The sequence below is a fragment of the Myotis yumanensis genome, unplaced genomic scaffold, assembly GCF_028538775.1.
Source record: "Myotis yumanensis isolate MYYU_CA2020_CCGP unplaced genomic scaffold, mMyoYum1.0.hap1 SCAF_2, whole genome shotgun sequence".
In the NCBI taxonomy this organism is placed as follows: Eukaryota; Metazoa; Chordata; class Mammalia; order Chiroptera; family Vespertilionidae; genus Myotis; species Myotis yumanensis.
This window is the reverse complement of record NW_027223753.1, coordinates 217,143,486-217,168,821: the sequence shown is the minus strand read 5'-3', so window position 1 is coordinate 217,168,821 and position 25,336 is coordinate 217,143,486. Positions and strand designations below refer to the sequence as shown.

General features: G+C 44.6%; 1 protein-coding gene across 6 annotated transcripts; it reads left to right on the top strand.

Annotated features, from left to right (window-relative positions):
* Window positions 1–82: 82 nt before the first annotated feature.
* USP16 (ubiquitin specific peptidase 16) lies at window positions 83–24,976 on the top strand. 6 transcript variants are annotated; one of them, XM_070407309.1, is made up of 19 exons: window positions 83–179; window positions 751–943; window positions 3,351–3,452; window positions 4,570–4,748; window positions 8,551–8,654; window positions 9,510–9,613; window positions 10,764–10,945; window positions 11,424–11,519; window positions 12,065–12,195; window positions 12,505–12,592; window positions 13,747–13,825; window positions 15,124–15,215; window positions 15,498–15,554; window positions 16,411–16,587; window positions 18,840–19,503; window positions 21,024–21,118; window positions 21,635–21,721; window positions 24,315–24,471; window positions 24,574–24,976. In XM_070407309.1, exons 3-19 carry the CDS (start codon window positions 3,392–3,394, stop codon window positions 24,696–24,698), a joined length of 2,478 nt encoding a protein of 825 aa, XP_070263410.1. In that variant the 5' UTR covers window positions 83–179; window positions 751–943; window positions 3,351–3,391; the 3' UTR covers window positions 24,699–24,976. The 6 variants fall into 6 exon arrangements, with proteins under 6 accessions (XP_070263410.1, XP_070263407.1, XP_070263408.1 ...); XM_070407306.1 differs by having other exon boundaries at window positions 10,761–10,945; XM_070407307.1 differs by lacking the exon at window positions 751–943 and having other exon boundaries at window positions 10,761–10,945.
* Window positions 24,977–25,336: the final 360 nt, after the last annotated feature.

The following is a 25,336-nucleotide window of genomic DNA, read 5'->3' as shown; positions in this document are numbered from 1 at the left end:
GGCGACTGCACTTCCGGCGCGAGGCGCGCGCATGCGCACCGCAGGGCCGCTCACCGGAAGCGGCTGCTGTCCGGCCGCTCAGTCTTCCGCCCTGTCGCCTCTTATTCGCCACGGGGAGGAGGACGGAGCCGGTCGCGCGGGGTCCGCGAGGAGCGCTGGGATGGGCGCCGTCGCCGCGGGTGAGTCATGGTCTGGCCGCGTGGCCTCCTGCGCCCGGGGCGCGAGTCTCCTGCTGGCCTCGCTCTCTGCGCCGCGGCCTCGCTCGGAGCGCGGGTCCCGGCCTCGCCCGGCGCCGCGGCCTCGCCGTCCTCGTCCTGTCACTTCCAGGAGCTGCCTCATGAGTTGTGGGTGCTGGCGGCCCCCTCGCCCCGGGGGCCCGCGGTTCCCGAGGATGGCGGCCGTTGCGGGGAGAAGGCTGGGGCGCGGGGGAAGCGGGCCGTCACCTCGGAGACCCTGTGCTCCGGGATCGGACCCCAAACTCGGCGCCACGGTCCAGACCTGCTGACAGCAGCCCAGGCGCTTCCGTGCTTTTTAGAGAAATGTGTTTTTATTGATTTCAGAGAAGAGGGACGTGGGAGAGAGAGAAGCATCCATGACGGGAGGGAATCACGGACCGGCTGCCTCCTGCACACCCTTCACCCGGGCCTGGGCCCTGACCAGGAATTGAACCCTGGCCTCCCGGTTCCTAGGTCGGCGCTCACCCCGGAGCCACACCGGCCGCGCTTACTGAGGTTTCTTGATGTTTTTCAGCTGGCGGTGCCCACGGTGCCGTCTCCTCCTGACTCACTAGAGGCCCCGCGCGGATGTCGGAATGTCACTGGGGCTGTTTCCGCGGCATTGAAGGCGGGACCCGCACCGTCCCGGCGCCGCTCATCCTCGGGTTTCCCTCCCGGCAGTTCCGAGAGCGGACGCCACCTCCTCCGCTCGGCTGCTTCCTTCTCTTGTACGTACCTCTGCTCCTTGTAATCAGCCTAGTGCGTCAGGTATTTCCATGCGCGAAGTGGCTCTTGAGGACCTGCCGACACTGTTTTGGGTCAATCGGAGGCGATGCCGAAAACCGCTCCTTTTCCCAGAGCTTTAGATCCCCGGTGGGAAATTGCACTTGTCCCGGTGGAGGATGCGGTCCGAGGGAGGTGTTTGGAGCGGCGGGCACCAGGGCCTGACTGGGGGAGAAGGGTCCGCCCTGTGGTCCTTCGTCATCTTGTTTTTGAGTTTCCTCCTTTAGTGAAATGCTCCGTGTGCAGAGTTGCGAACGCCAATGAGATGGTGATCATGAAAGGGCTTTGGGAGCAGAGCACCGCGTGATTAAACTTGAGAAGTCATGAGGGTCAGGATTGCAGAGCACTGGGGACAGCTTGTGAAGGACCTGGGTGCAGGCGGGGGAATGCGGGCTGCAGCCTGTTACATGCTGTCAGTCAGGAGGGGATGCGATGGAAATGGCGTCATGGGAAGATGTTTCTGGCGCAGAATGCAGCGCAGGTTAGAGGGGTGTGACTGGAGGCGAGAACTTGACTGCTATTTTTTCCCCTAGCATCTCCAATTCTAGATAAGTTATGTTAAATGTTATCTTTAGGGCAAGAAAGCATACATAAAATATACCTTGTATTATATACACCTATATACTTTGTATTCTTTTGTTAATTTGCTTTGTGAACTTGTTACATTTTAGATTATCTTTGTAAAGGTTAACAATTACTTGATGTGGTACTAATTTTTCGTACAGGCCTTTTGAATTACCTGTAATTACACTAACCCATTAAGAGCTAAAAGAGGAATACTTGTAAGATTCTAAGACAAGACATGGTGACAGCTAAGTAGCAGAATTAATTGGGAAGTGTTTTCAAAACATATGTTCCAAGTCTTACTCTCCACTAATGTAATCAGAATTCTAGTAAGCATGCCAGGTCAGATATTCAGTGATTTTGACGCTAAGCTATTGTAATGTCTGTTAAATGCAACTTTTCAAAATCATTATTATTATTTAAAATTATATAGACCTGTATGTACTCTCAGCACTTTTCATATTTACTAAGTTTGCATTGTTGCCTAAGGAGGTGCAGACCTGATGTGCAGCTAGATTTGTCCTAGTATTCCAAACTGACTTTATAATATGAATCCTATATAATCCTATGTAATAAAGAGCTAATATGCAAATGGTCCTCCCGCTGGGGCCGGAGGACCTGAGGCCGGGCCCTCTCCCGGCAGGGCTTGAGGGGGGACCTAGGCTGCGCCCCCCGCCCTGCGGGGCTTGACGGGGGTGAGGCCAGCCGGGTCTGGGTCTCCCACAATTTCGAGGTGCACACGGGTGGATGGGAACTTGAATCTGGGTCCCACAGCATGCCCCAGACTTTGACAGGAGGGAGATTTTCTTACATATTTTACTCATTTTCTTTCATCTCTGACACTTCTATTATAGAGAAAGGGCAAATAGCAATATTAAAATATTTTCTCTAATTCCCTTTTAATGTGCATGAATTTCATGCACTGGGTCACAAGTATATAAATATTTGACAATGCAATTATAATAAATTATCATATAATATCCATATAGGGTAGTATTCATATAGGAAGTCCTTGTGTGGAAAATGCAGAACAATGTATCATTGTTTTGTATTTGGCCTGGTAATTATTTTGCAAATTTTCTAACTTCCTTTAATAGTTTGTTTTCAGAATTGTTTATAATTTTTCTTAGAGAAATTATCAATTTAATTTGCATAGACCTCAGAGCTAAGAAAGGAAGCTTAGCCTGGCCAACGTGGCTCGGTGGTTGAGCGTCAAACTATGAACCAGGAGGTCACAGTTCAAATCCCTGTCAGGGTACATGCCTGGGTTATGGGCTCCATTCCCAGTGTGGGGCGTGCAGGAGGCAGCCAGTCAATGATTGGCTCTCATCATTGATGGGTCTATCTCTTTCTCCCCCTCTCCCTTCGTCTCTGAAATCAATAAAAATATATTTTAAAGGAAGGAAGAAAGGCACCTTAGAAGGGAAGGGCATCGCCTGCGTGCCACCAGCATTCCACACGTGCTTAGTGAGAAGTTGAATCCAAATGGTGTCACGTGCTGAGACTTCAGGTCTTGGTAAGACCTGGGTTCTCTCCTGACCTTCACATTTATTGAAAACCTCTTAACCTGACTAAGAATCTGTTTCCTAAGCTAGGAAACTGGTGTAGTACTATTTATTCTCTCTACTTCACAGTTTTTATTGAAAACTACATGATATATGTGAATGGTCTTTATAAATTATAACGTGTGATAAACATGTAAAATGGTTCCTGTGGCTGAGTTCTCTTACTGTCTCAGAAAAGCATAAGTGAACTTTTTTAATCAAGCTAATTTATCTTGTTTCCTAGATTGTTATTTTGTGTCAGGAAGAAATCCATGAAGTGCCAACATGGGAAAGAAACGGATAAAGGGAAAAATTGTTCCAGTTGATGATTCTTCTGAATCTTTAGGTATATTTCATCAATTGAACCTTTAAAGTGATTTTATGTCTGTAAATGGACATTTTTTAATGTGTAAAAATGGGATTGACCTAACTAGTTTGGCTCATTGGATAGAGCGTCGGCCTGAAGACGGAAGGATCCTAGGTTCAATTCAGGTCAAGGGCACAGGCCCCGGTTGTGTGCTCAATCTCCACTAGGGGGCTTGCAGGAGGCAGCCAATCAATGATTCTCTCTCATCACTGATGTTTCTCTCTCTCCCTTTCTCTCTGAAATCAATTTTAAAAAAAGAGATGCAAATTACAGAACAATGTACACTTTGATCCATTAAAAATTATTTTTAAAATATATTTTATTGATTTCAGAGAGGAAGGGAGAAAGAGAGAGAGAGAAACATCAATGATGAGAGAGAATCATTGATCAGCTGCCTCCTGCTCACCCCCTACTGGGGATCGAGCCAGCAACCCAGGCATATACCCTGACCAGTAATCCAACCTGGGACCCTTCAGTCCACAGGCTGACACTCTATCCACTGAGCCACACCAGGTAGGGCTGTAATTTGTATTTCAACTTAATGTTTATATCTAGTACGTGTCATTTAATAGTTTTCAACATTTTGATGGCATGATTAGTCCATTGATGAGAAAGAACATGGGTTCATAGCTCATGTCTACTATCTACAGTTGTGAAACTTTCAGTGGCTGCAGTCTTGTCTCCTGTGCAGCTGACATACTGTGGTTCCTGGACATGTGTTTGTTTCCTGCCTCTCCTGCCAGAGTGTGACTCCTCAGTGAGAAGAGCTGAGCTCGGTTCTCCCGGTTCCCTGGCACCTGCCTCAGCGCGGGGCCTGCTGACTGAGCCACGACCTCTCTGCAAACGTTTAAAATAAAGAGGATAACAAATACGATAAAAGGCCTTAATTAAGGAAATAGTTAAATACATCAAGTGAATGTATTTAGGACTACAAAAATAGCAAAATTCCAGATTTCTCACATAATCAACTAATATTCAGATATCAAACAAAATGTAACTTTTCAGATTATCTAACAGTTTGTACCTAGTAAGTTCATATTTGAAGTTCAAATGAAAGGTAAACTTTGTGATTCTCGTGTGTTATTTGTTTTCATAGAACCTGTGTGCAGACACATTAGAAAAGGACTGGAACAAAGTATTCTGAAAAAGGCGTTAGTGAATGTGGAATGGAATATTTGCCAAGATTGTAAGACAGACAATAAAGTGAAAGACAAATCTGAGGAAGAAACAGAAGAAAACCCTTCCGTCTGGCTGTGTCTTAAATGTGGCCATCAGGTATGCTTAGATGTGGGTCAGTGTGGGATTGCACAAACTGACCTTGTTTCAGAAGGTGTTACCTAAGTACAGGATGGTGAGCAGGGTGCCAGCTCACATAGGCCAGTGCCCTAGGGAGCAGGGGCCTGGACTGAGGTTTGTGAGATGTAGGTGGTTTCCTGGGTGTGTTTGCACTGTGTCTTCACCAGGAAAACTGAGGGAGAGCAAAGAGGCAGACCTGCAGGGCCTCAGCTAGCCTCAGGATGAGCTGTGGTCTTGGTACCTGTGCATAGACCAGTCCTTGGACGTGGGCTGCCCTTGGTGTTGGGACAGGTCGGGTGAGGCCACCCTTAGCCAAGCCAGCTGCCTTTCTCGGGATAATTCCTGAGGATGGACAGGCCGAGCTGTGAGCTGTCAGCAGGCCACATTCCTGGCAGCTGGGAGGAGGGAGTACCTTGGTCTTGTGGGTGGGGGTATCGGGTGGCCGACCAGCTCCCAGGTATGCACGCACTAGAGGTCAGTGTCTCATAGTCACCTGTATGGGTTAGGAACGGGGCTGCGAGCCACGCCTGCCATGAAGCTTGAAGATGAGCAGAGACCTTTGTTTTTCAATTTCTTTTCAACTGAAATTTTACTGAGATAATTATAAACTCAAATGCAGTATGAGAGATAATACAGAGATACCTCTGTACACTTTGCCCAGTTTCTCCCAGTGGTAACATTTTAACAAAACTAATACAGTATTTTACCCAGTATATTAAATTGATATGATCCATCAATCTTAATCAGATCTCCTGAGTTCTTTTTTTTGGAGAGAGAGCGCGAGAGAGAGACCGCTATATCCACCCCAACAGTTAAGATGCTGAATGGGCCTGGCCGGTGCTCCTCAGTGGCTGAGCGGTAACCTATGAACCAGGAGGTCACAGGGCACATGCCCAGGTTTTGGGTTTGATCCCAAGTAGGGAGCGTGAAGAAGGTGGCCGATCAATGATTCTCTCTCATCATTGATATTTCTCTCTCTCTCTCTCCCTTCTACTCCGAAATCAACAGAAATATATATATATATATATATATATATATATATATATTTAAAAGTTAAAAAAAAGACAACGCTGAATGATTCCAATATCACCTGGATCTCTTCTTTGCCCTTTTATAACCACACCCTTCCCTCCTCCTGTCCCTCCCCTCAACCCCAAGCAACTACTAGTTTGTTCTCCATTTCTAAAATTTTATTTAAAAAATGCTATACAGCCCTAGCCAGTTTGGCTCAGTGGATAGAGCGTCGGCCTGTGGACCAAAGGGTCCTGGGTTCCATTCTGGTCAAGGTGATGTACTTTGGTTGTAGGCTCCTCCTTGGCCCCGACAGTGGTCAGGGCTCATGCAGGAGGCAACCAATCCATGTGTTTCTCTCACATAGATGTTTCTGTCTTTCACTCTCTCTTCCACTCTCCCCAAAAACCAATGGAAAAATATCAACAACAACAAAATAATAAGTAAATAAAATAAAAGTTACTCTGTTGTCAACATTAAAAAAAAAAAATGCTATACAGCCTGGCTGGCGTGGCTCAGTGGTTGAGCTTCAACCCATGAACCAAGAGCTCACAGGTTTGATTCCAGGTCAGGGCACATGCCCGGGTTGTGGGCTCGATCCCCAGTAGGGGGCGTGCAGGAGGCAGCTGATCAGTGATGTTTCTCATTAATGTTTCTATCTCTGGCTGTCCCTTCCTCTCGCTAAAAATCAATAAAAACATTAAAAAATAAAAATAAGAAATGTTATATAAATGAAACCATCTAGTATACAACATTTTGGGACTGGTTTTTCACTTACATAAGCACCAAAGATTCATCCAGGTGTGTATCATAAGTCTGTTCTCATTGCTGAGTGGTGGTAGGGGGTGTGACTGTGTTGCTGCTTGCTTAACTGCGCACCTTTTGCAGGACGTCTGCGCTGGTCCCGTTTTTGGCAGTTATGGGTAAAGCTGCTATGAACGCTGTGGACCAGTATTCATGTGGATTTAAGAATTCATTTCTCCGGGAGGTGTGCTCAGGAGCCAGTGGCTGGGCCATGTGGTACTTAACTGTCCCCAGGACAGCTGTGCCCCTTCATGTTCCTGCCCCAGCTCGAGGGGTGCACTTCCTCCGAGTCCGGGCAGTGTTTAGTGTTGTCGCAGTGTTTTCTTTAGCCTTTCTGATAGGTAAATGGTGCTGTCGCATCATGGTCAGACAATTTCTAAAGACTGTTAGCAAAGAACACATTTATTTGTACTTGAAAGGTTTTCATTGAACCTCTTAAATACATATGGTGAGCAGGAATATATTCTGCTACTTTAAATTTATTATACATTTTATTTATTTTGCTGCCTTTTAAATTCCCAGTCAGTATTAACTATTACTTTTGTCCACTGTAGTTCTCTTTTGCACTGTGATTCTCAGCTGCTGTCTTAAGACAACTCTTTCATTCTTGTGTTTCAGTTGATTTCCGATGGTGACACTAACAATGTCAGATTTAATTCATTTTAGGATTAAATGTTGAGTGGGATGAACTAGATCAGTAGTGTTTTATACCATAGTTATAGGATTAGAGGCCACTGACAAATAGCTCCCCTCCAAAGTATATTTGTAGCTGCACTGGGAACCAGACCCATCACTGCAGTGCTGTCCATGGAGCTGGCCTGGAGCAGGCAGGTGCACAGCCCACATGGATTTCTTAGCAGTGATTCAACCAGCTGTAGGCAGGAAACTCATGTCCTTTTACGAGTAAGACTTTAGATCTTGTGGGTAAAAATCTCTCATTTACTTGCATATGTGCACAGCCCATGGACATAGAGAACAGTGTGATAGGCCTGGAGGGTGTGGGATGGAGGGGGTCAGTGAGAGGAAGTAAGGGGGACATCTGTAGTACTTTCAACAATAAAGAAGAAAAAGAAAAGTTTGAGTTTGGAACCATAAAAAAACATCTCATTTGTTCAAGTAATGCTATTGACTTTCCATTTTCTAGATAATTTTGATAATAGAAAGACTAACTCATTTTTTGTGCCTTCGAGATTTACAGTTCAGGGGAAGATGGACATAAACATTAGCAACTTTAATATAAGGTGGAAAGTAAGGAATGCCACCAGGATTTACACCATATTTGGTAGGAGAGTATTCACTGGAAGATCGTAATATTTTTCCTCTGGGAGGACAAGCATAATTCTTCTGAGGGAGGTAGCCTTGGAGCGGGATCCTGAAGACTGGGTGGGATTTGAGCAGAGGCAGTGGCGGTAAAGGATTCTGTGAAGGGAGTCACGGGAACAAGATGCTGTTGGTTGGGAAGGTGCCGAGTGTGTTAGCTGGTAGACGTACGTGGACAGGAGAAGGATGGACTTAACCCTGAGAGCTAGGTTCGGTCAGAGAGTGTCAGGTTTGTTGACTAGGAGTTTAAGAGCAATTTATAATTTTTGAATTAAGTATATGAACAGAGCTTTGTTCTATGAACATGAAACTGAAAAGATACGTAAGTGAACAAAGAGGTTGAAGTTAGGAAAATACTATTGAGGAAGCCGATACGGAGTCCAGACCGGACCCAGTGAATGGCTGCATTGGCCCAGCTTGGTGGGGATGAGGGCAGGCTGCTGGGGGGGGGGGGGCACTCTTACTGCGTGGTTTTCTCCACGCCTCGGTTTTCACAACATCCACTCTCTTTAGAGTCTAACGCTGTGTTTTCAAAATGACGAGAAAGGCAGAATGTCTCGAGCCACTCCTTGTTCACTATAGAGTATGCATTCCCTCCTCTTGGGTGAGTTTCTGTGGCCTTGAGACTGACGATGCTGTTCCCTAGGGCTGCGGCAGGAACTCGCAGGAGCAGCACGCTCTGAAGCACTACCTGACGCCGAGGTCCGAGCCCCACTGTCTGGTGCTCAGTTTGGATAACTGGAGTGTCTGGTGAGTTTCAGCTGCCTGGCTGGACGGTATTTGAGAAGGGAGGCATTTGAAATGTTTAAGGAGCAAGAAAGTTAACATTTTTGTGTTTGTTTAAAGCCACCGCTCGCAGAAGGCTGGAGACGGTGATGTTAGGAGAAGCTTCTCCTTAGTATGGCACTAGCACAACACTCGTAGCTGCAGGAGGATCGGGCCCTCGTCCTTTTCTCTTGCTTGTGATAGTGAACAGCGTATGGTGGGTTGTTTCCATTTTAACAACTGGGACACCAAGAACAATTCCAGATCGACAGGGCAGAGTCAGACTTTGGCAATGATTTTACACGACAATACTTTTCACATCTTTAAAAACCACTTACACAGCAGTGTTCACGGAACATTATCTGACAGCTAGAGGCCCGAAGCACGAATTCGTGCAAGAGTAGGCCTTCGCACTTCGGCTTCGTCCAGAAGGTCGTCTGGATGGTCATTCCGCTCTTCAGTCGTTGGGTTGATTTGCATATGACGCTTCTATTATTATGGGTCATAAAATTTGTTAATTGTGATGATGTAGGTTTGTACTTTGAAATATGCGTAGAGAAAACTTGTGACTTTAATGTTATAAGTAGCCATTTCAAGTACTATGTTTGTTGTATTTTTCACAGTATTTATATGTAGCCATAATTTGGGCTAATGTTATTAATAGTAAACCAGAGTTTAATATGGACAGTCTTCTGTAAGAAAACATACAAGCTTTATCTTTATTTTTTTATTTTATTAGTAGAATAATTTGATGGTTATACACTTTGGATTCCAGGGATCATAATTTGTGCCCTTTTGGTTGTTGGTTTGCCACTTTCTTCTCTGGTCTTTGGGACGCAGGTGTTACCTGTGCGATGATGAGGTCCAGTATTGCGGTTCAAACCGGTTGGGTCAGGTGGTTGATCATGTTAGGAAACAAGCCCGTCTTACAGCTCCAGAACCAGGTAAAAATCATTGGTTCCTTAAGAGATGCGGTAATGCTGGCTTATATGTCTGCTGCTATTTGATTGACTTGCTGGACTGCCCAATATTGCCTAGAGGTGAGTAATGTTGATTATGGCTGACTTTACACCGTGAACCTATTTTTGGTTTAAGGATGTAAAACTGAAAACATAGGTAATTCTAAGGTGTTAGAGTTAGAAGGGAATCAGAAGTCACCTCGTCCCACGTGATGAAGGGTCTGGCCTCATTGAGGGCAGTCACGCTCTGTTCCCACGCCCTCCCTGCACAGGGGCTTAAGGTCGACCTGCTTTATTTCATTTTAAGACTTAAATTATTTTTTTAATAAATATTTTTTATTGATTTCAGAGAGGAAGGGGAGGGAAGAGAGAGAGAAACATCAGTGATGAGAATTGATCCCCCTTCTGGGGATTGAGCACACAACCCAGGTATGTTGCCCTTGACTGGAATCGAACCTGAGACCCTTCAGTCCACAGGCTAACGCTCCACTGAGCCAAACCAGCTAGGGCAAAGTCAACCTGCTTTAGACTGAACTTAATCTTGTGTGGATGATATAAAAGTAAAATACTTGTAAGTCCTTCAAAAGGCCAGATACTTTTCAGGTATTTTTTACACATAATTAAATTAATTGGGTGCTATGCATCCTTAAGCTTTAAGTTTGTGCAGGTTTTTACAAACACAGAAGAATCTTTGGCAGAGCCAGAATTGTTTGTTCCTAACCTCAGGGTGTGTTTTTGAATTCATTACAAATTTTATTTCATGTCTACATTCTTTACTTGATTGCTCTGTATTCCAGTTGCACAAGGTAAGATATGCTTATTTGTGCATTCACAAAGAAAACTTTGTGCATTCACAAAGGGGTTGTTGCTAAAAAAGCATATCCTGTTTGGTTTTATTTGTCAGACTAATGCTCACCTCAGTTTTGAATATTTTATTTTATTGGTTTTTCTCTCTCAATGGTAGTTTACTTATATTTATTAGAAAACATTTAAAATTAAAGCAGGTGGTAAATAATGATAGTGGGTAAAATTCACAAACTCCAGTACTTCGTCCTCAGTGTAAATTTGCATTCGATATGGCTATATTACACATTTTGCTAAATCATTTTTTCTTTCTTTTTTTTTTCTAAAGCAGCAAAAGATAATGGTAGCATTGAACTTGAAAATAAAAAATTAGAAAAGGAGAGTAAAAATGAACAAGAGAGAGAGAAAAAGGAAAACATGGCTAAAGAAACTTCCATGAATTATACTTCTCAGATAACTGTGAAAGGACTCAGTAATTTGGGAAACACGTGTTTCTTCAATGCAGTTATGCAGGTGCCAGCGTTAATTTTCCTCCTATGAAAATTAAGTATCTCCCTATTTGTTACTTCCAGTATTGAGCTTTTTCGCCCTAAGTAATTTATTCCGATGTTTTCAAAGAAAACTCAAGGAAGTGCTTACTTTGCATGCCAGTTAAACACTGCTGAAGGGTACAGTTGGGTTCACTACAAACATGACCCCTGCCCTCAGGACTTGCCCTTGGTGGGGGGCGTGGGGCACGGCCGAACCCAGGACAGAGCAGTGGGTGCGTGGGCTGCAAGGACCGTGGTGGAGGTGGGTGGTGGAGAATGCCTATCCCAGGGGCTGCTTGTGCCGGGAATTGAAGTGCCGATGAGCATGGAGAGTGGGCAGAAGAGCGTCCGGTGCTTGTTTCCTGGGTAGAGAGTTGAGACGGCAATGTGGGAGTGACTTTGTGTGGATCGAATGGTTGATTTGTCTGGAGATGACTTTCCTTTTCCGTCCTGCATTCCAGAATTTGTCACAAACACCAGTGCTAAGAGAGCTGCTGAAGGAAGTAAAAATGTCTGGAGCCGTTGTAAGAATCGAACCACCGGACTTGGCACTAACAGTATGTGCTGTAGAATTTTCTTTATAAGCACGAGTTTTCCTTTGTGAATGTCCATATCTTAAGTTATTTTAAAGCATTAATGCTCATTTTCATCATTTTTGTTTGCTGTGTTTTAGGCTACCAGCCTAATGACTTTCCCACTAACAGAAAGTATAAGGAGCCTTCCCATTTCTTTGCTGCTTCTTTGCTGTGTCCTGCTGTGCTCTCTCGTGTGTGGCTTCCTTCTTGGGAATGTTGTGGATGTTTGTGAGGCCCTGGGCATACAAAAGTGTAGCCACATGAATTTCACCTTACCTTTTGCATTAGGTCTTTTGCTTTTTAAGTATTCTAAGTCCCTGATCATCTAAAACTAAACCAGTAGAACTGAATTCTTCATAAAACAGTCTGTGACCAGAAACTTTCTACATCTGTTGATGTGTATTTTGAACTTTTGAGTAGACAGCTCAATCAGGCACATTGGCAGTATAGGTTAACGAGTTACATTTCACTAAAATAAATGATTCCTAGTTTGGAATGAAGAGAGTATTTTTTGTTCCCGTCTTCAGGAGCCCTTGGAAATTCACCTTGAGCCTCCGGGCCCTCTTACTTTGGCCATGAGCCAGTTTCTCAGTGAGATGCAAGAGACCTCAAAGGGCATTGTGACACCTAAGGAACTCTTCTCCCAGGTCTGTAAGAAGTGAGTATCTGCGTTGAGTGTGCCTTCAGTGCCTAAGTCAGATGCTGAGAAATTCTATGCAAATTCATAGCACTAGGGCCAACCCAGTGCATACATTAAAGCATCGCCTATTGCATTTGGATTAAAGAACGTGTGCTTTATGTGACAGTGAAATCTGCCAAGGGTGTTGTTAGACTAAACAGAGATTTTGAGAAACCAGAGCACATCGAGATTTGGGATATGATCCTAAGACTTTTGTAAAAAGAGCTTCACATTTTAGTGGACTCGTCATCACTGTCCTCTTTCTCTCTGTTTCCCTTTCTTCTGTAGAGCAGTGCGCTTCAGAGGCTACCAGCAGCAGGACAGCCAGGAGCTGCTCCGGTACTTACTGGACGGGATGAGAGCAGAAGAGCACCAAGTCAGCATGTTTATAGCCTCATCTCACTAACTCTGCTGTCGTTTGGTATCTTAAGGGGAATTAAAGCAGTGAAAGGAGTCACTGAGGCCACTGGATCGGAAAGATTTTTTTTCTGCACCAGCCATTTGAGTCTGGCTTAGTCATTAGAGTGATGATGAGCATTAGAGATGACGCTCCTCCTCATGCTGTTCTGTGTTGGGTGACGTCCCAGCATCACGTCCTGCAGGGTTCTGTGGTCCGGGCCGCACCCGCGAGCTCGTTCCCACCGCAGCGCCTCACTCTGATTCTGAGTGGGATTCTGCACAGCCTCTCGAGTCTGGGAAGCACAGTGGCCTCGAGTAATGAATAACGTGTTGTCCGTGTTGTGTTGCTGTCACGTTGATGAGCCTTAGGGCTTAACTCTTCTTTATATCGATGAGCGGGTGGTAACATTGGTTTTGTTATATGTCGTTTTGCTTAAAGTCACAGAATCTACTGGCGACGTTAAGTGAAGATTCACTATATATTAACTCACATTGTATGAGTCGGGACATTTGTTGCATTTTAAAGTTTTTGTTACTTGCCAGGATGGAAAGTAATGTACTTGGGGATGTGAATATAATTAATAATAGTAATAATGTAGTGGTAACAACTAATATTTATTTTGCTCTTATTTTATGTCAAGCTCTGTGCTTAGTATTTTATATGAATAGCTTAGTCTTCACAGCCATTCTGCGAGGTAGATGTGGTTACCGTCCCCTCGCTCCTAGATCCTGGAGCTAGGCTGCAGGAAGCCTCAAGTCCCCTAGTGATGGGCGGGCTGTCTGGCTGGAGTCTGTCCCTGTGGCTCCTCAAACCGTCCTGCCTCTAGGACGCAGCTCAGTGGTCTCTGCAAAGGAGACGGGCCTGTTCTGAAAGCTTTGGTTTGAGTAGGTTAAAATTTTGAAATAATAAGACAGTGCCTTTTCCATGGGTTAGTGGTTTTGTAAGTATAATTCTTTTTAGCTCCTTGAATTAATTTTGAAAATGTGATTTTAGAAATATTAATTTTTATTCAGTAAGTTTGGAGAGCTAATTCTTGATCACTTTCTTGACTTGATCACATATTTTCTAAGGAAAATAATTATAACATTTTAAATTTAATAGTATGCATATATTCATTTTATTACTTTTAGAGAGTGAGTAAAGGAATTCTTAAAGCATTTGGTAATTCTACTGAAAAATTGGATGAAGAACTAAAAAATAAAGTTAAAGGTAATGTTTGACTTTTTGAACTAAACCACTGTCGTTGAATTCCTCTGCCCTTAGGTGCAGATGCCTGCACATGTGCTTTGCATCCGGTTATTAACATATACTTTCTCTTTATCACCATTGACCTTTAAAACTTGTTCAATACTTCAGAGATGGATATTTTACAGAAATTAAACTTCTGATGTATTCTTTTTATTCAATGTTATAGTGACATTTACAAAGATAGAGCTAAGATGACATCACAATTTGATTTTTCAAAAGCTTAAACTTCTAGTTAGCAGTAATCAGTGAAGTACGCCTGTCGGTGTGAGCTGGCAGTAGCTGGTTGATTGTCATGGAGCCAACCGCTCTGACTGTTGTTGGCAGTTAGCGGCCTGGCACCGGTCTGTCTCGGGGGCTCTGAGGTCGGGACTCCTCTCTGCCTCCTGTCGCCGCAGTCGCCCCCGCTGGGTGCTGAGGCCTGGAAATGGGGTTGGTGCCACCGAGGAGCTGCATCTTTATTTTTACTTAATTTTAATTAATTTAATTTAAATGCCCGCAAGACCAGTGGCTACTGTGTTGTAAGCCACAATTTAGAATCAACAGATAGCAACTCTCTGCCTCTGGTGCCCCTCAGGGCCTGGCTGGTAACAGAAGGACTCTCTCCTGCTGTCACCACCTGCCACAACATGTGTTTCTGTATAAATTGACATCTGCTATTTGAATAAAGTATGTAAATTCCACCTATTTAGAAAAAGGGGTGGCCAGGCAGTAAAATTATGTTCCCTTCTACTAAATTTATCAAGATTATTTCTGGAACATAGGAAAATAAAAGAATTTTGTCTGAAACATTTTCCTGAAGGTTTTTCTCTGTTTGTTTTGTTCTGGTTGTAAGTGGAGCTCAGTCTTAGCCACCAGAAAGCAGGTGACGTGTATCGTTGCCCCAGCTTGTGCCGAGTGTGAGACGTCAGAGCCTGGACAGAGCGAGTGTCGTCCAGCCTCGCTTGTCTGCTCGCTTCTCTGTGGAGACAGACAAATAGAACGTCTCCCTGCCTTGCACAGTTTGTTTTCCACTGACTAGGTCTTGGAGGAGAACTTCTTCTTTCTCACGAGATGTGACCGTGTGGAATTTGTTGCGCTCAAAAGTGCAGTAAATGCCGCTGATTATAGCATAAAAATAAAATCATGGTAATTTTATGAATAGAGAAAGACAAGTCTGAGATAGGAAATTAAGAAGTAAAATTTTAGGGCTAGAGAGATTAAGAAGTTGTAGTGTATTCAATTACTTTTGTAAGTGTAATTGATACATTTCCCCCTTACAGATTATGAGAAGAAAAAATCAGTGCCGAGTTTTGTGGACCGCATCTTCGGTGGGGAGCTCACGAGCACGATCATGTGTGACGAGTGCAGAACGGTGAGTGGCGGTCGTGCTGGGGACTCACTGCCCAGCAGCCTGCCAGCTGTGCTTTCAAACAGAGGCTGCGCCACAGCCGTCCTCGGGCCGCCAGGTGCCGTTCGCTGCTGGCACGCGGGCCCTCTTGATATTGGAAGAAGTGATTCACGTGTTTTGCTTCCCTGACCCACAGTTCTCAGTGCTGTATTGTTCAAAGCTTAGGCCCCCGCCCCCAGTCTTACTCTGTGATGTTTACAGTGAATCTTTTCCTTCCTTTTACGTTTTCTTTTTTGGTTGGTTAAGGTCTCCTTGGTTCATGAGTCTTTCCTTGACTTGTCTCTACCAGTTTTAGATGATCAGGTAAGACTATTGAGTTCATTTTATTTAAGTAGATCTTTTTCCTGTTTAGATTTTATGGGGGAGCCTTGTCACCTTTTCCAAGTGTGTACATCACTAGCCTGTGAAGAATTTTTCTTAAATAGTTGAATGAAGAATGGGGTAAATACTTTTTTTTACAAAAAAGAGGGGACTGTGGTTGGAATTCTTTATAGTTAAATTGGTTAGTTTATATGTAAAGATGTATTTTTTCATATTAAAAGTTACTTATTTTCATTATTTAAGACTAACCACAAATCCCTTACAGTCCTAAGTTCATAGGTGTTAATAAAGACTATCTCAGTTTTAAGCCATATGCATTTGGTTTCTAGTAGTAGTAGGAAAAAAGAAAACAAGATATGAATTTTGGATAAATCATTATTCAACTTAATATGAATCGGGTCCTTTTAATCACTGTTACGTAGTGATTAAAGTCTTACAAATTTATTTTCTCTTTCCCCAAAACTGTCATTTCCACACAAAGAAAAAAATGAATAAAAAGAAACACCTACATGGGGACGGGGAGATGATGGGGACAGAAAGTGCACTGGGAAGTGGACAGGCCCATCGGGCTGCGGCCCGTGTCGAATGCAGTGGCTGCGTGCCTTGTCGCCCTTCCCTGTGGACTTCCCTTTCTGACTGTGGGTTTGCTTGTTTTGTCAGGATACCAAGAGTGCTGTTTAGTATTTGAGATGCACAAATTTTGTTCCGGGTATATTTTCAAACATTGTGGGAAAGCAATTACTGTAAACTAGGAGTAGAAAACCATTTATGTAGTCTCTTCACCAAATAGTAGTTGTGAAATTTTACTTTTGGCCCATTTTTTTTTCCATATTTTAAGAGTGGTAAGAAAAGTATAAATGATAAAAATCTGAAAAAGACAATGGAGAACGAAGATAAAGACAGCGAGGAAGAAAAAGATAACGACACTTACATAAAAGAGAGAAATGATATTCCGTCAGGAATAAGCAAGCACTTGCAGAAAAAAGCAAAGAAGCAAGCCAAGAAGCAGGCCAAGGTGAGTCACTGGGGGGAAGGCCACACTCCTCTAGTTTCCATTTGAACGACTGCGTGAGTCGGACGGACGTGGCGGACAGGCCTCGTTGTATAGCCAGCACTTTCACTTGGTCGTCCCAGAGCCGTCCCCTGCGTGCTCTCTGCTGGAAATCTCTTCCAGTAGATGCCAAGAAAAGGGACAGCTTTTAAAAAGTTTTAGTTCATTTTTAACGTTTTTGAGTTATTTATTCATTGACATCCAAACTTTAAAAATACATTCATTCATATGTACAGGTCCTCTTGACCCCCGTCCTTTTATGATACTCATAACCACTTCACAAGCTCATGTGTTCTCTGCAGTTTCTTTTGGAAAATATGATCAAATACAAGGATGTTTTTATCTCCTTTTAGAAATTATGCACATGGTTTTGGACTTTGTTTTTTGTTTGTTTCTACTTTATTAGATTCTTGGTCTATCCATTTAGGACACAAACATTTGTTTTTTAAATATTTTTATTTAAGAAAGAGGAAGGGAGAGGGGGAGAGAGAGAAACATCAATGATGAGAGAGTATTATTGATTGGCTGTCTCCTGCACGCCCCACATTGGAGATCGAGCCCGCAACCCGGGCCTGTGCCCTGACCGGGAAGTAAACGCTGACCTTCTGGTTCATAGGTCGAGCTCAGCCCCTGAGCCACACCAGCCAGGCAGGTTGTACCAATTTATATTCCCACCGGCAGCATCGGAGACTTGCTTTTTCTCCTTGTCCTCAACGACAGTGTGTTCTCAGGCGTCTAGATTTCTGCCCGTCTGATGGCGGCAGATAGTAACTTACTGCAGCTTATTCTCCACTTATTTTAATGTGAGTGAAGTTCAGCAGATTTTTATGTTTGTCATTTGTGTTTCATTTAAAGTATTCACTTACGTTCTTTCCCCATTTTTATTTTTTCTAGTTGAGCTTATTGAGGTGACATTGGTTAATGAAATTATATAGGTCTCGGGTACAGTTCTACAATACGTCATGTGTGTCGCATCTTTCTTGCAGGTGTGACTGTTCTTACTGAATCACCTGGGAGACTATTTGTGTCCTGTGTTCCCTTCTGCCCCTCTGTTCACGTTAGCCTCCCGGGCCTGTCCTCTTAGTTACAACCAGATGGTGACCCGTCTTCAGGCGGGACTCTCGATGAAATAAAGGCCTTTGTCCCTCCGCATGGAAATAGGCTGCAAATGGACAGTCCTCTGTACACAGGCTTCCTTGCTTCTCCCAACTTGGGAACATTTGTTTCCCGAATGTTTCCCTCCGTCTCTCTGTCCACACTAGCCCTGTCTCCTCAGGGAAACCAGCCTGAGTTGTGTGTGTAAAGCAAGCCTGTCAAACTCAAAGGCTACAAAGGGCCATGTAAGATTTAAGTTTATGTGGGCCGCAGAATAACAAGTTTCAGTTTTCGTAGAAACGTAGGTTTAGTTCGATAGAGACCTGCTGAATACAAAGGGCTGAAATAAATGAGTCATCGTTAACATAAAATAATAGAACACTTAAATAAAAATTAATATTTTTCTTGAACATTAACCGACCAGACACTGAATAACTGCACAAATTAATAAACGTAACGCAAATAAACCTATTTTTCTTTTCTCCGAAAGCAAAATATTTCCTGTTGCGCACACCGAACAAGTCAGCCCACGGTGAATGACGTGGCCACCGGCTGCTAAAATATTTGCTGCTGGTATTAGTGGAAATGGTGCACCTGTGTGTACCGTGTGTAAGGGAAATGAATGCAACACGATTATAGTCACCAGTCATTAGCGAACATTATAGTTCGTTATTAATTATGTATAACAGAATATCGTACAAATTAAGTTACAAAATCTTTATTAAAACGTTTCTTATCATTATATTGGCTGGGCCACAAAAATATTCGTTGTGGGCCGCGAGTTTGACATGTTTTGTGTAAAGTCACTAGAGGGTATAACAGTCTACTGCTCTGTCCAGAGCACTCCTCTTAGAACATCCTGCACATTTTTATTTGCCCTAGTATGACGGTGGTTTGCTGATTGGTGATAGTTTATTCCTGCTTTCAATCAAAAACCTTTTCTTCAAAACTTATTTGATTCCTGATAGTAAAGGAACTCTTAGGATCAGTTTTGCAAATAAATTCTTCCTTATCAACTTCTTTATTTTTGATGAATAAGCAAGAGAACCTGATGTGTTACATGTATGCTCTTTCTCTTCCTCTCTCAATTTTTAAAAAAATGTTTTATGCTTTTTACACAGAACCAGCGAAGGCAACAAAAAATTCAAGGAAAAGTTCTTCATTTAAATGATGTCTGTGCCTTGGACCATCTTGAAGATAATGAGTGTGAGACTGAAATGTCAGTTGAGGGAGAAGTGGATATTAAATCCGACCATATCTCACAAGAGGAAGTTATAAATAAAGAATATTGTGTTAATCAGAATGACTTGAATGGCCAAGAGAAAATGATAGAAAATGTAACTGACAATCAAAAATTCACAGAGGACGTAGATGTGAAAAGTGTCCGTGTGGATGACGACCTGGAGGTTTTGTCATCTTCTCCCACTGACTGTCCCGGGAGTTTGAACGGTGCCTGCCTGGATGCGGGGGGCGGTGGGGAAGTGGACATTTCTAGGGGATTCCGGAACCTGCACTTGGATGCTGCTCTTCACCCTGACGACATACGTGTGGAGATTCTGAATGGCAGCCCTGCTCCCGGGACCACGCTGTACGAGTGTGTGGGCCAAGATCCAGAAACTGCCTTCTGTACCCTTGCGAACAGGGACGTGTCCAGTGCTGACGAGTGCTCCATCCAGCACTGCTTATACCAGTTCACCCAGAACGAGAAGCTCCGAGATGCCAACAAGCTGCTGTGTGAAGTGTGCACCCGCAGACAGTGTGGTGCCCCAAAGGCAACTCTAAAAGGTACTGGTCCCTCCCAAGAGCACACTCGGTGTGGGGCATGTGCTGCCATCAGCAGGGCACTGCTGCTCTCATTGTGTCAGGACTTGGATGGCACCAGAAAATTCTCTCCATCTAAATATTTGACTAGGAGGTCGGATTACCGACCTTGATTGCGGGGCTTCCCAACAGTGTGCCCTTGGACTCCTCCCCTGTGGGTCAACGGTCCCGCGGGCATGGTCACAGCGGGACCCTGACGGGGAGTGGCGGCTGCCTTGCTCCTCAGTTTCCCACCAGCATTGGGATGGCCCTCACCTCCTAACTCCCAGGAAGCCACACTTTTTTTAAAAATTTTTTTAAAATACATTTTATTGATTTTTTTACAGAGGAAGGGAGAGGGATAGAGAGTTAGAAACATTGATGAGAGAGAAACATCGATCAGCTGCCTCCTGCACACCCCCCACTGGGGATGTGCCCACAACCAAGGTACATGCCCTTGACTGGACTTGAACCTGGGCCCCTTCAAGTCCGCAGACCAACGCTCTATCCACTGAGCCAAACCGGTTAGGGCTTTTTTTAAAAAAAAAAAATATTTTATTGATTTTTTTTCAGAGAGGAAGGGAGAGGGATAAAGAGTTAGAAACAAGGAAGCCACACTTTTAATTCCTCAGGTACTAACTAAAGGGACATGCCCAGTGCGAGGTCCTGGGAGCAAGGCTTTCTCAGCCTCCCTCAGAGGGAGACAGAGGAGCTTGGGGGAGTGGGACAGGGACTGTGGATGCTTAAGGACGCTTGCTAGATAGAATCGTTGAAACTAATTTTCAAGTCTAGTTTTTCATGTATTTACATGTCAACACAGAATAAACTGTTGATTCCACAATTGTTTTATTTTTTTAAAATTTTTAAAAAATATATTTTATTGGTTTTTTACAGAGGAAGGGAGAGGGATAGAGAGTTAGAAACATCGATGGGAGAGAAACATCGATCAGCTGCCTCCTGCCTCCTGCACACCCCCTACTGGGGATGTGCCTGCAACCAAGGTACATGCCCTTGACTGGAATCAAACCTGGGACCCTTTAGTCCGGAGGCCGACGCTCTATCCACTGAGCCACACCGATCAGGGCCACAATTCTGTTTAGAGCAGGTGTTGACAAACTAGTCCAGTGTCGCCTGCGCCTGTTTTTGTATGGTCTCTGGGGAAATGCTTTTCATACATAAATATTTGAAAGTTTATTTTATGGTAGAAAACACTAATTCTGAGCCCCAGTTAATTAAATGTTCTCTCTCCAAAAGTAATTACGTTATTTTCTTCAGTAGACTCGATCGTACTTTATTACATTTTGAGTTCCATCAGTAAAAATTTGTGGAAGTTTTTAATCTGATGTATAAATACCTACAAAATCCTTGATTGGTCCTTAGTCCATAAGCCCAAAATATTTACCTGGTCCTTTTCCAGAAAGTGTACAGTTCTGGCTTTTTCATCACAGACTGAATGTCTTCGAGTTCTAAAATGTTCACACTGCTATATTTTTTTCTTTTTTTAGGTGAAAAGAAACATGTTTACACCAATGCCAAAAAGCAGATGTTGATTTCTCTCGCTCCTCCTGTTCTCACCCTTCATTTGAAGCGATTTCAGCAGGTACCCATTTGTTACCTGAAATTTACTTTGAACATGTAACACCTGCTTTATGTCTCAACATAATACTTTTCTTTGGTTTTCTGTTACTTAATTCTAACGTCAAAGAAATAGGAAAGTAAATATGTGTTTGTAAGACAAAAGTTTTGATTAAGGTGCACAGTTCTGTTTTACTAGAATTCACGTTGCTCTTTTTAGTAATGTTAGCATTGTGCTCTAACCTTAGTTTTAGGTTAAAAAAGACCAGTTTACCAGTTACATGCCCCACTTAGCTGGCCCCAGTGGAGGCTGAGTGCTTCTCAGAAGAGTATTCTGCTCAGTTTTAAGAATCAGAACCGCAGGTCTAACGTGGCTTTCCCCGTTGGCGAAGCAGAAACGCTGTTTCCTCACAGGAGCACGTAGCCACACCGATCAGCTCGCAGTCAGTGAGAGACACAGAAGTAGGGCGGTGGGGCTGCAGTTTCCTTACCATGTACAGCTTGTGCGGGACAAGAACCTAAATCTGTTCCTCTTTTTCAGGCTGGTTTTAACCTACGCAAAATTAACAAACACATAAAATTTCCGGAGATCTTAGATTTGGCTCCTTTTTGTACTGCTAAATGTAAGGTAGGTAAAGTGTTGTTGGGAAAATCCTTCAAAGGGAAATCATCTTACTTCCCCAAATAGAGCAGCAGCTCACCAAGCGTGAAGTGGAGGAGCATTTCTGAGTGGAGTGGACCTTTGGCTTCTGTGCCTTCACTTTCAAGATCTTTGATGAATTGTTTTGAATGTTAGCGTTATTTCATTCAGTTCAGCATGTTTTGAACTCCCATTATTGTGGCAGATGTTGTCTGGAACTGAGAGCACAAAACTAAAGGTGAGCAGACATATTAACAGGCAGTCTGTCTAATGAGGCTCAGTGGCAAGATTGGTGCACACAGAGCAGGGTGGTTCCAGGGAGGTTTTGTTGAGTGGACACGTCTCAGCCAGCACTAGAGAAGGACTGGTGCGGCGAGTGGAGTGGCCATGTGAGGTGGTGTCGGGGGGTGCAAGCAGTTCTGGAGCTCACAGGACAAGGTCTGGGGAGTGTGGGGAGCTGAGCTAGGAACCTGGCTTTATTAGGCGAGCAGTGTGGAGCCACAGAAGGGGGTCATTGAAGATCTGTGTATCACATGGGTTCTTGCTGAAGCCTGGAGGCTGGGCTTTGAGGAGGAAATGACTAGAGGCAGAGGAACGAGTTGGGAGGCTGAGTTCAGTCTGTGGATGCTGGGCTTAAACTAGGGCAGGAGGAAAATTAACCAGACTTGTGGTCAGTTGGCCTGCAATATAAGACAGAGTCCTTTCCATAAATGCTGAGGGTGACCCAGAAAGAGGGGGTGAGCGTAGATTCCGGGGTCTGGCTGAATGACTGGGTGTGTGGGCAGAGGGAATGCCATACATTGATGTGGGAAACCCACGAAGGGCAGGTGGAGAAAGTTGGTAAAGGGTTCTGTTTGGGAAGGACTTGGATGAACTTGTTTGTGGCCCAGGGCAGAGGCAAGGATTTGGCCATCAGTGCTAGACGGTGGTTAAAGCTGGGAGGTAAACGCAGAGCTCTGGCTGTCAATGACCTCCAGGTGGAAGATGTGTCCAGTTTAAATGCCAGTCTAAGGACATCCAAAGTTTTACTTTATCCACAAAACTTGAAATGATAGGAATTCCTCTTCCCAATCTAAACTTTGCCTTGAAGCAGATTTCAGAGATGGCAGGTAGTGAATTGCAATTAGTATGTTCGTAGGCCACTGCCACTTTTGCTGGTAGCTTTGAATACAGGGCATCAGAAATCCAGCTTTTGCCTAAAGTGCCAGTGCCCTTTGTTGAGGCTTCAAGGGAAGGGCCACGTGTCCTTGACATCAGAGTTTCAGAGAACAAGACTGGAAAGGAGTATAGACTAAACAGTAGAGAGATCACGGTAAATTTTTCAAGTGCTGGTAACTTCCAAGGGTTGAGACAGGAGATACTGGGGATAAAGCAGGTAGATCCGTTAAGAGGCTTAGTGAAAAGGAAAAATGGCAGGTCCGTGAACATTTTAAGTCTGGGAGACTTGGTAGGTTTGGAGGTCAAGAGGAAAATCTAGAAGTTGAAGATACAAAAGGTTAAGGTCCTTGATGTGGGGAAGACCCTGAGGATGAGGTCATGGCATTACAGGGCGAACAGGCCCTCTGCAGTGTAGGTGAGGCCAGTTTCTGGGAAGGACAGCCGAGGACAAGTGACAGGGTTGTGCAGTCACCACCCACACGTACAATTGTTTCCCAGCAACAGCAGCTGTGGGTGGGTCTGTGATAAACTGGGTGTGGTGGCCATGCTGGTGCGGGTGGAAGGTTGTGATGCTCATGGTCTGTTCTCGAACGCAAGTGGGCATTCGAACCACCCGGGAGTCACTAGGCCCTGCGGGGTCTGAGCATCTGCATTTCTAAGCTCTCAGGTGGTCCCAGTGCTGCTGTTCTGTTACACTGTGAGTCTTGAAGATACAGATTTTATCTGGGAATGAGACCAAGAGGCAGGAAGAAATGGGACTGGAGGGTCCTGTTAGGATGCGGAGTCCAGGTGAAGCGAGGCTGGCATAGTTGTGCACCAGATTGGACTTTCAGTCAGAATCCTGACAGCTGAGTGACGAAGCTGACCTAGAACGGCAGGGACAGTACTGAGAGTCTGATGGACGGTCCCTGAGGAGGGTGGCTGGATTTGGGGTGAAGCAGCATTGAGCTCAGTGAATAGGGGTACCGATGACAGCGGGGTGTACGCAGCACCACTGGAGGGCGGGTGCTGGTTGGCAGCGGCCCCAGCTGGAGGTGCCTGTCCACGTCCATCCAGCCTGTAATGAGCGGGTCTGAGGAGCCCCCTCTGCTCTAGACAGGGACCGAGGCCAGAGGCAGAGCCAGCCCCTCACTGAACCCAGGGGTGGGGGTTGGATGTTTTGAAATGTGACTGGTAGTTTTTAGCAGGACCAAGGGTGAGTGGTTGAGGCCTTTGGGATTATTTGATCCCAGCTCTCCCGAAGGAACTCGGGCAGGAAACACCACCATGGGGTGGCCTCTTTGTAGGAAGCGTGGGCTTGGCTCAGTGGGCGGAGAAAGTCAGATACAACCTCATGGGCGACCTCTGGAATACAACTGTCTTGCCCACATTTCCAGTATAAATGTGACGAGAACTAACATCTGGGTCCTGTCCGGTTCTACAGAATGTGGCTGAAGAAAGCACCAGGGTGCTGTACTCCCTGTACGGAGTCGTGGAGCACAGCGGTACCATGAGGTCCGGGCACTACACCGCCTACGCCAAGGCGAGAATGGCCAACAGTCGTCTGTCTGACCTTGTTCTCCGCGGGGATGTCCCCCAAGGTGAGCCCATTCAGTTCTGGTAACGTGGCATACACGTGGCAAACCCAAAAGTGAAGAACGGGAACCGTTTCATTTACACTTAATTTTCCGTCTCCTCGGCAGATTTTGAAATGGAATCAACCAAAGGGCAGTGGTTTCACATCAGCGACAGCCACGTGCAAGCTGTGCCTACAGCGAAAGTCCTGAACTCACAAGCGTACCTCCTGTTTTATGAGAGAATACTCTAAGTTTTTATAACAGCTGTGATAAAAATAAACAAGTGAAGACTAACTAAATCATGTTCACGGTAAATTACGCCCACACCAGGAGAAATCACGTGCTGAAACATTGAAGGAAACACCTGCAGACTGACCACGGTTTTGTCCTGTCATCTGTCGTCATGGTGTTCCCGCTGGCTCCCAGGTTCTGGACGGATTCTGAATCAAGTCCTCTGGTTACCGTGTCTGTGGTGGTTACAGCACATCAATAAACTGACTTACCCCAACACTTGTTTTATTACAAGAAAGATGGTGAATTGTGTTGACTTACCCCCACCAAGTACCATGTGACTGGCTAAGAAAGCTTCACTACTTGTGCTAACTTTATGAACATAGGTATTTGGTATTGGCAGTGGTGTGTGACAGGCAGAAGCGTCTTTAACACTGATGCCACGGTGGGCACGGCTGCGTGCAGGCTGACTGCCATTAACTGGCACCAGGCACCAGCTCCCTTCAACGCCAGCGTGTCGAGGGAGCCTGCAAACTGTCCGCCCAGTCCATTCCCTTTACCAAGCCTGTCAACAGTCCTGGGAGTTTCTCTAGGAATTTCTTTGATGACAGGAACCCTGGACTATGAAGTTACTGAAGAGGTGTCACTTTGTAACGTG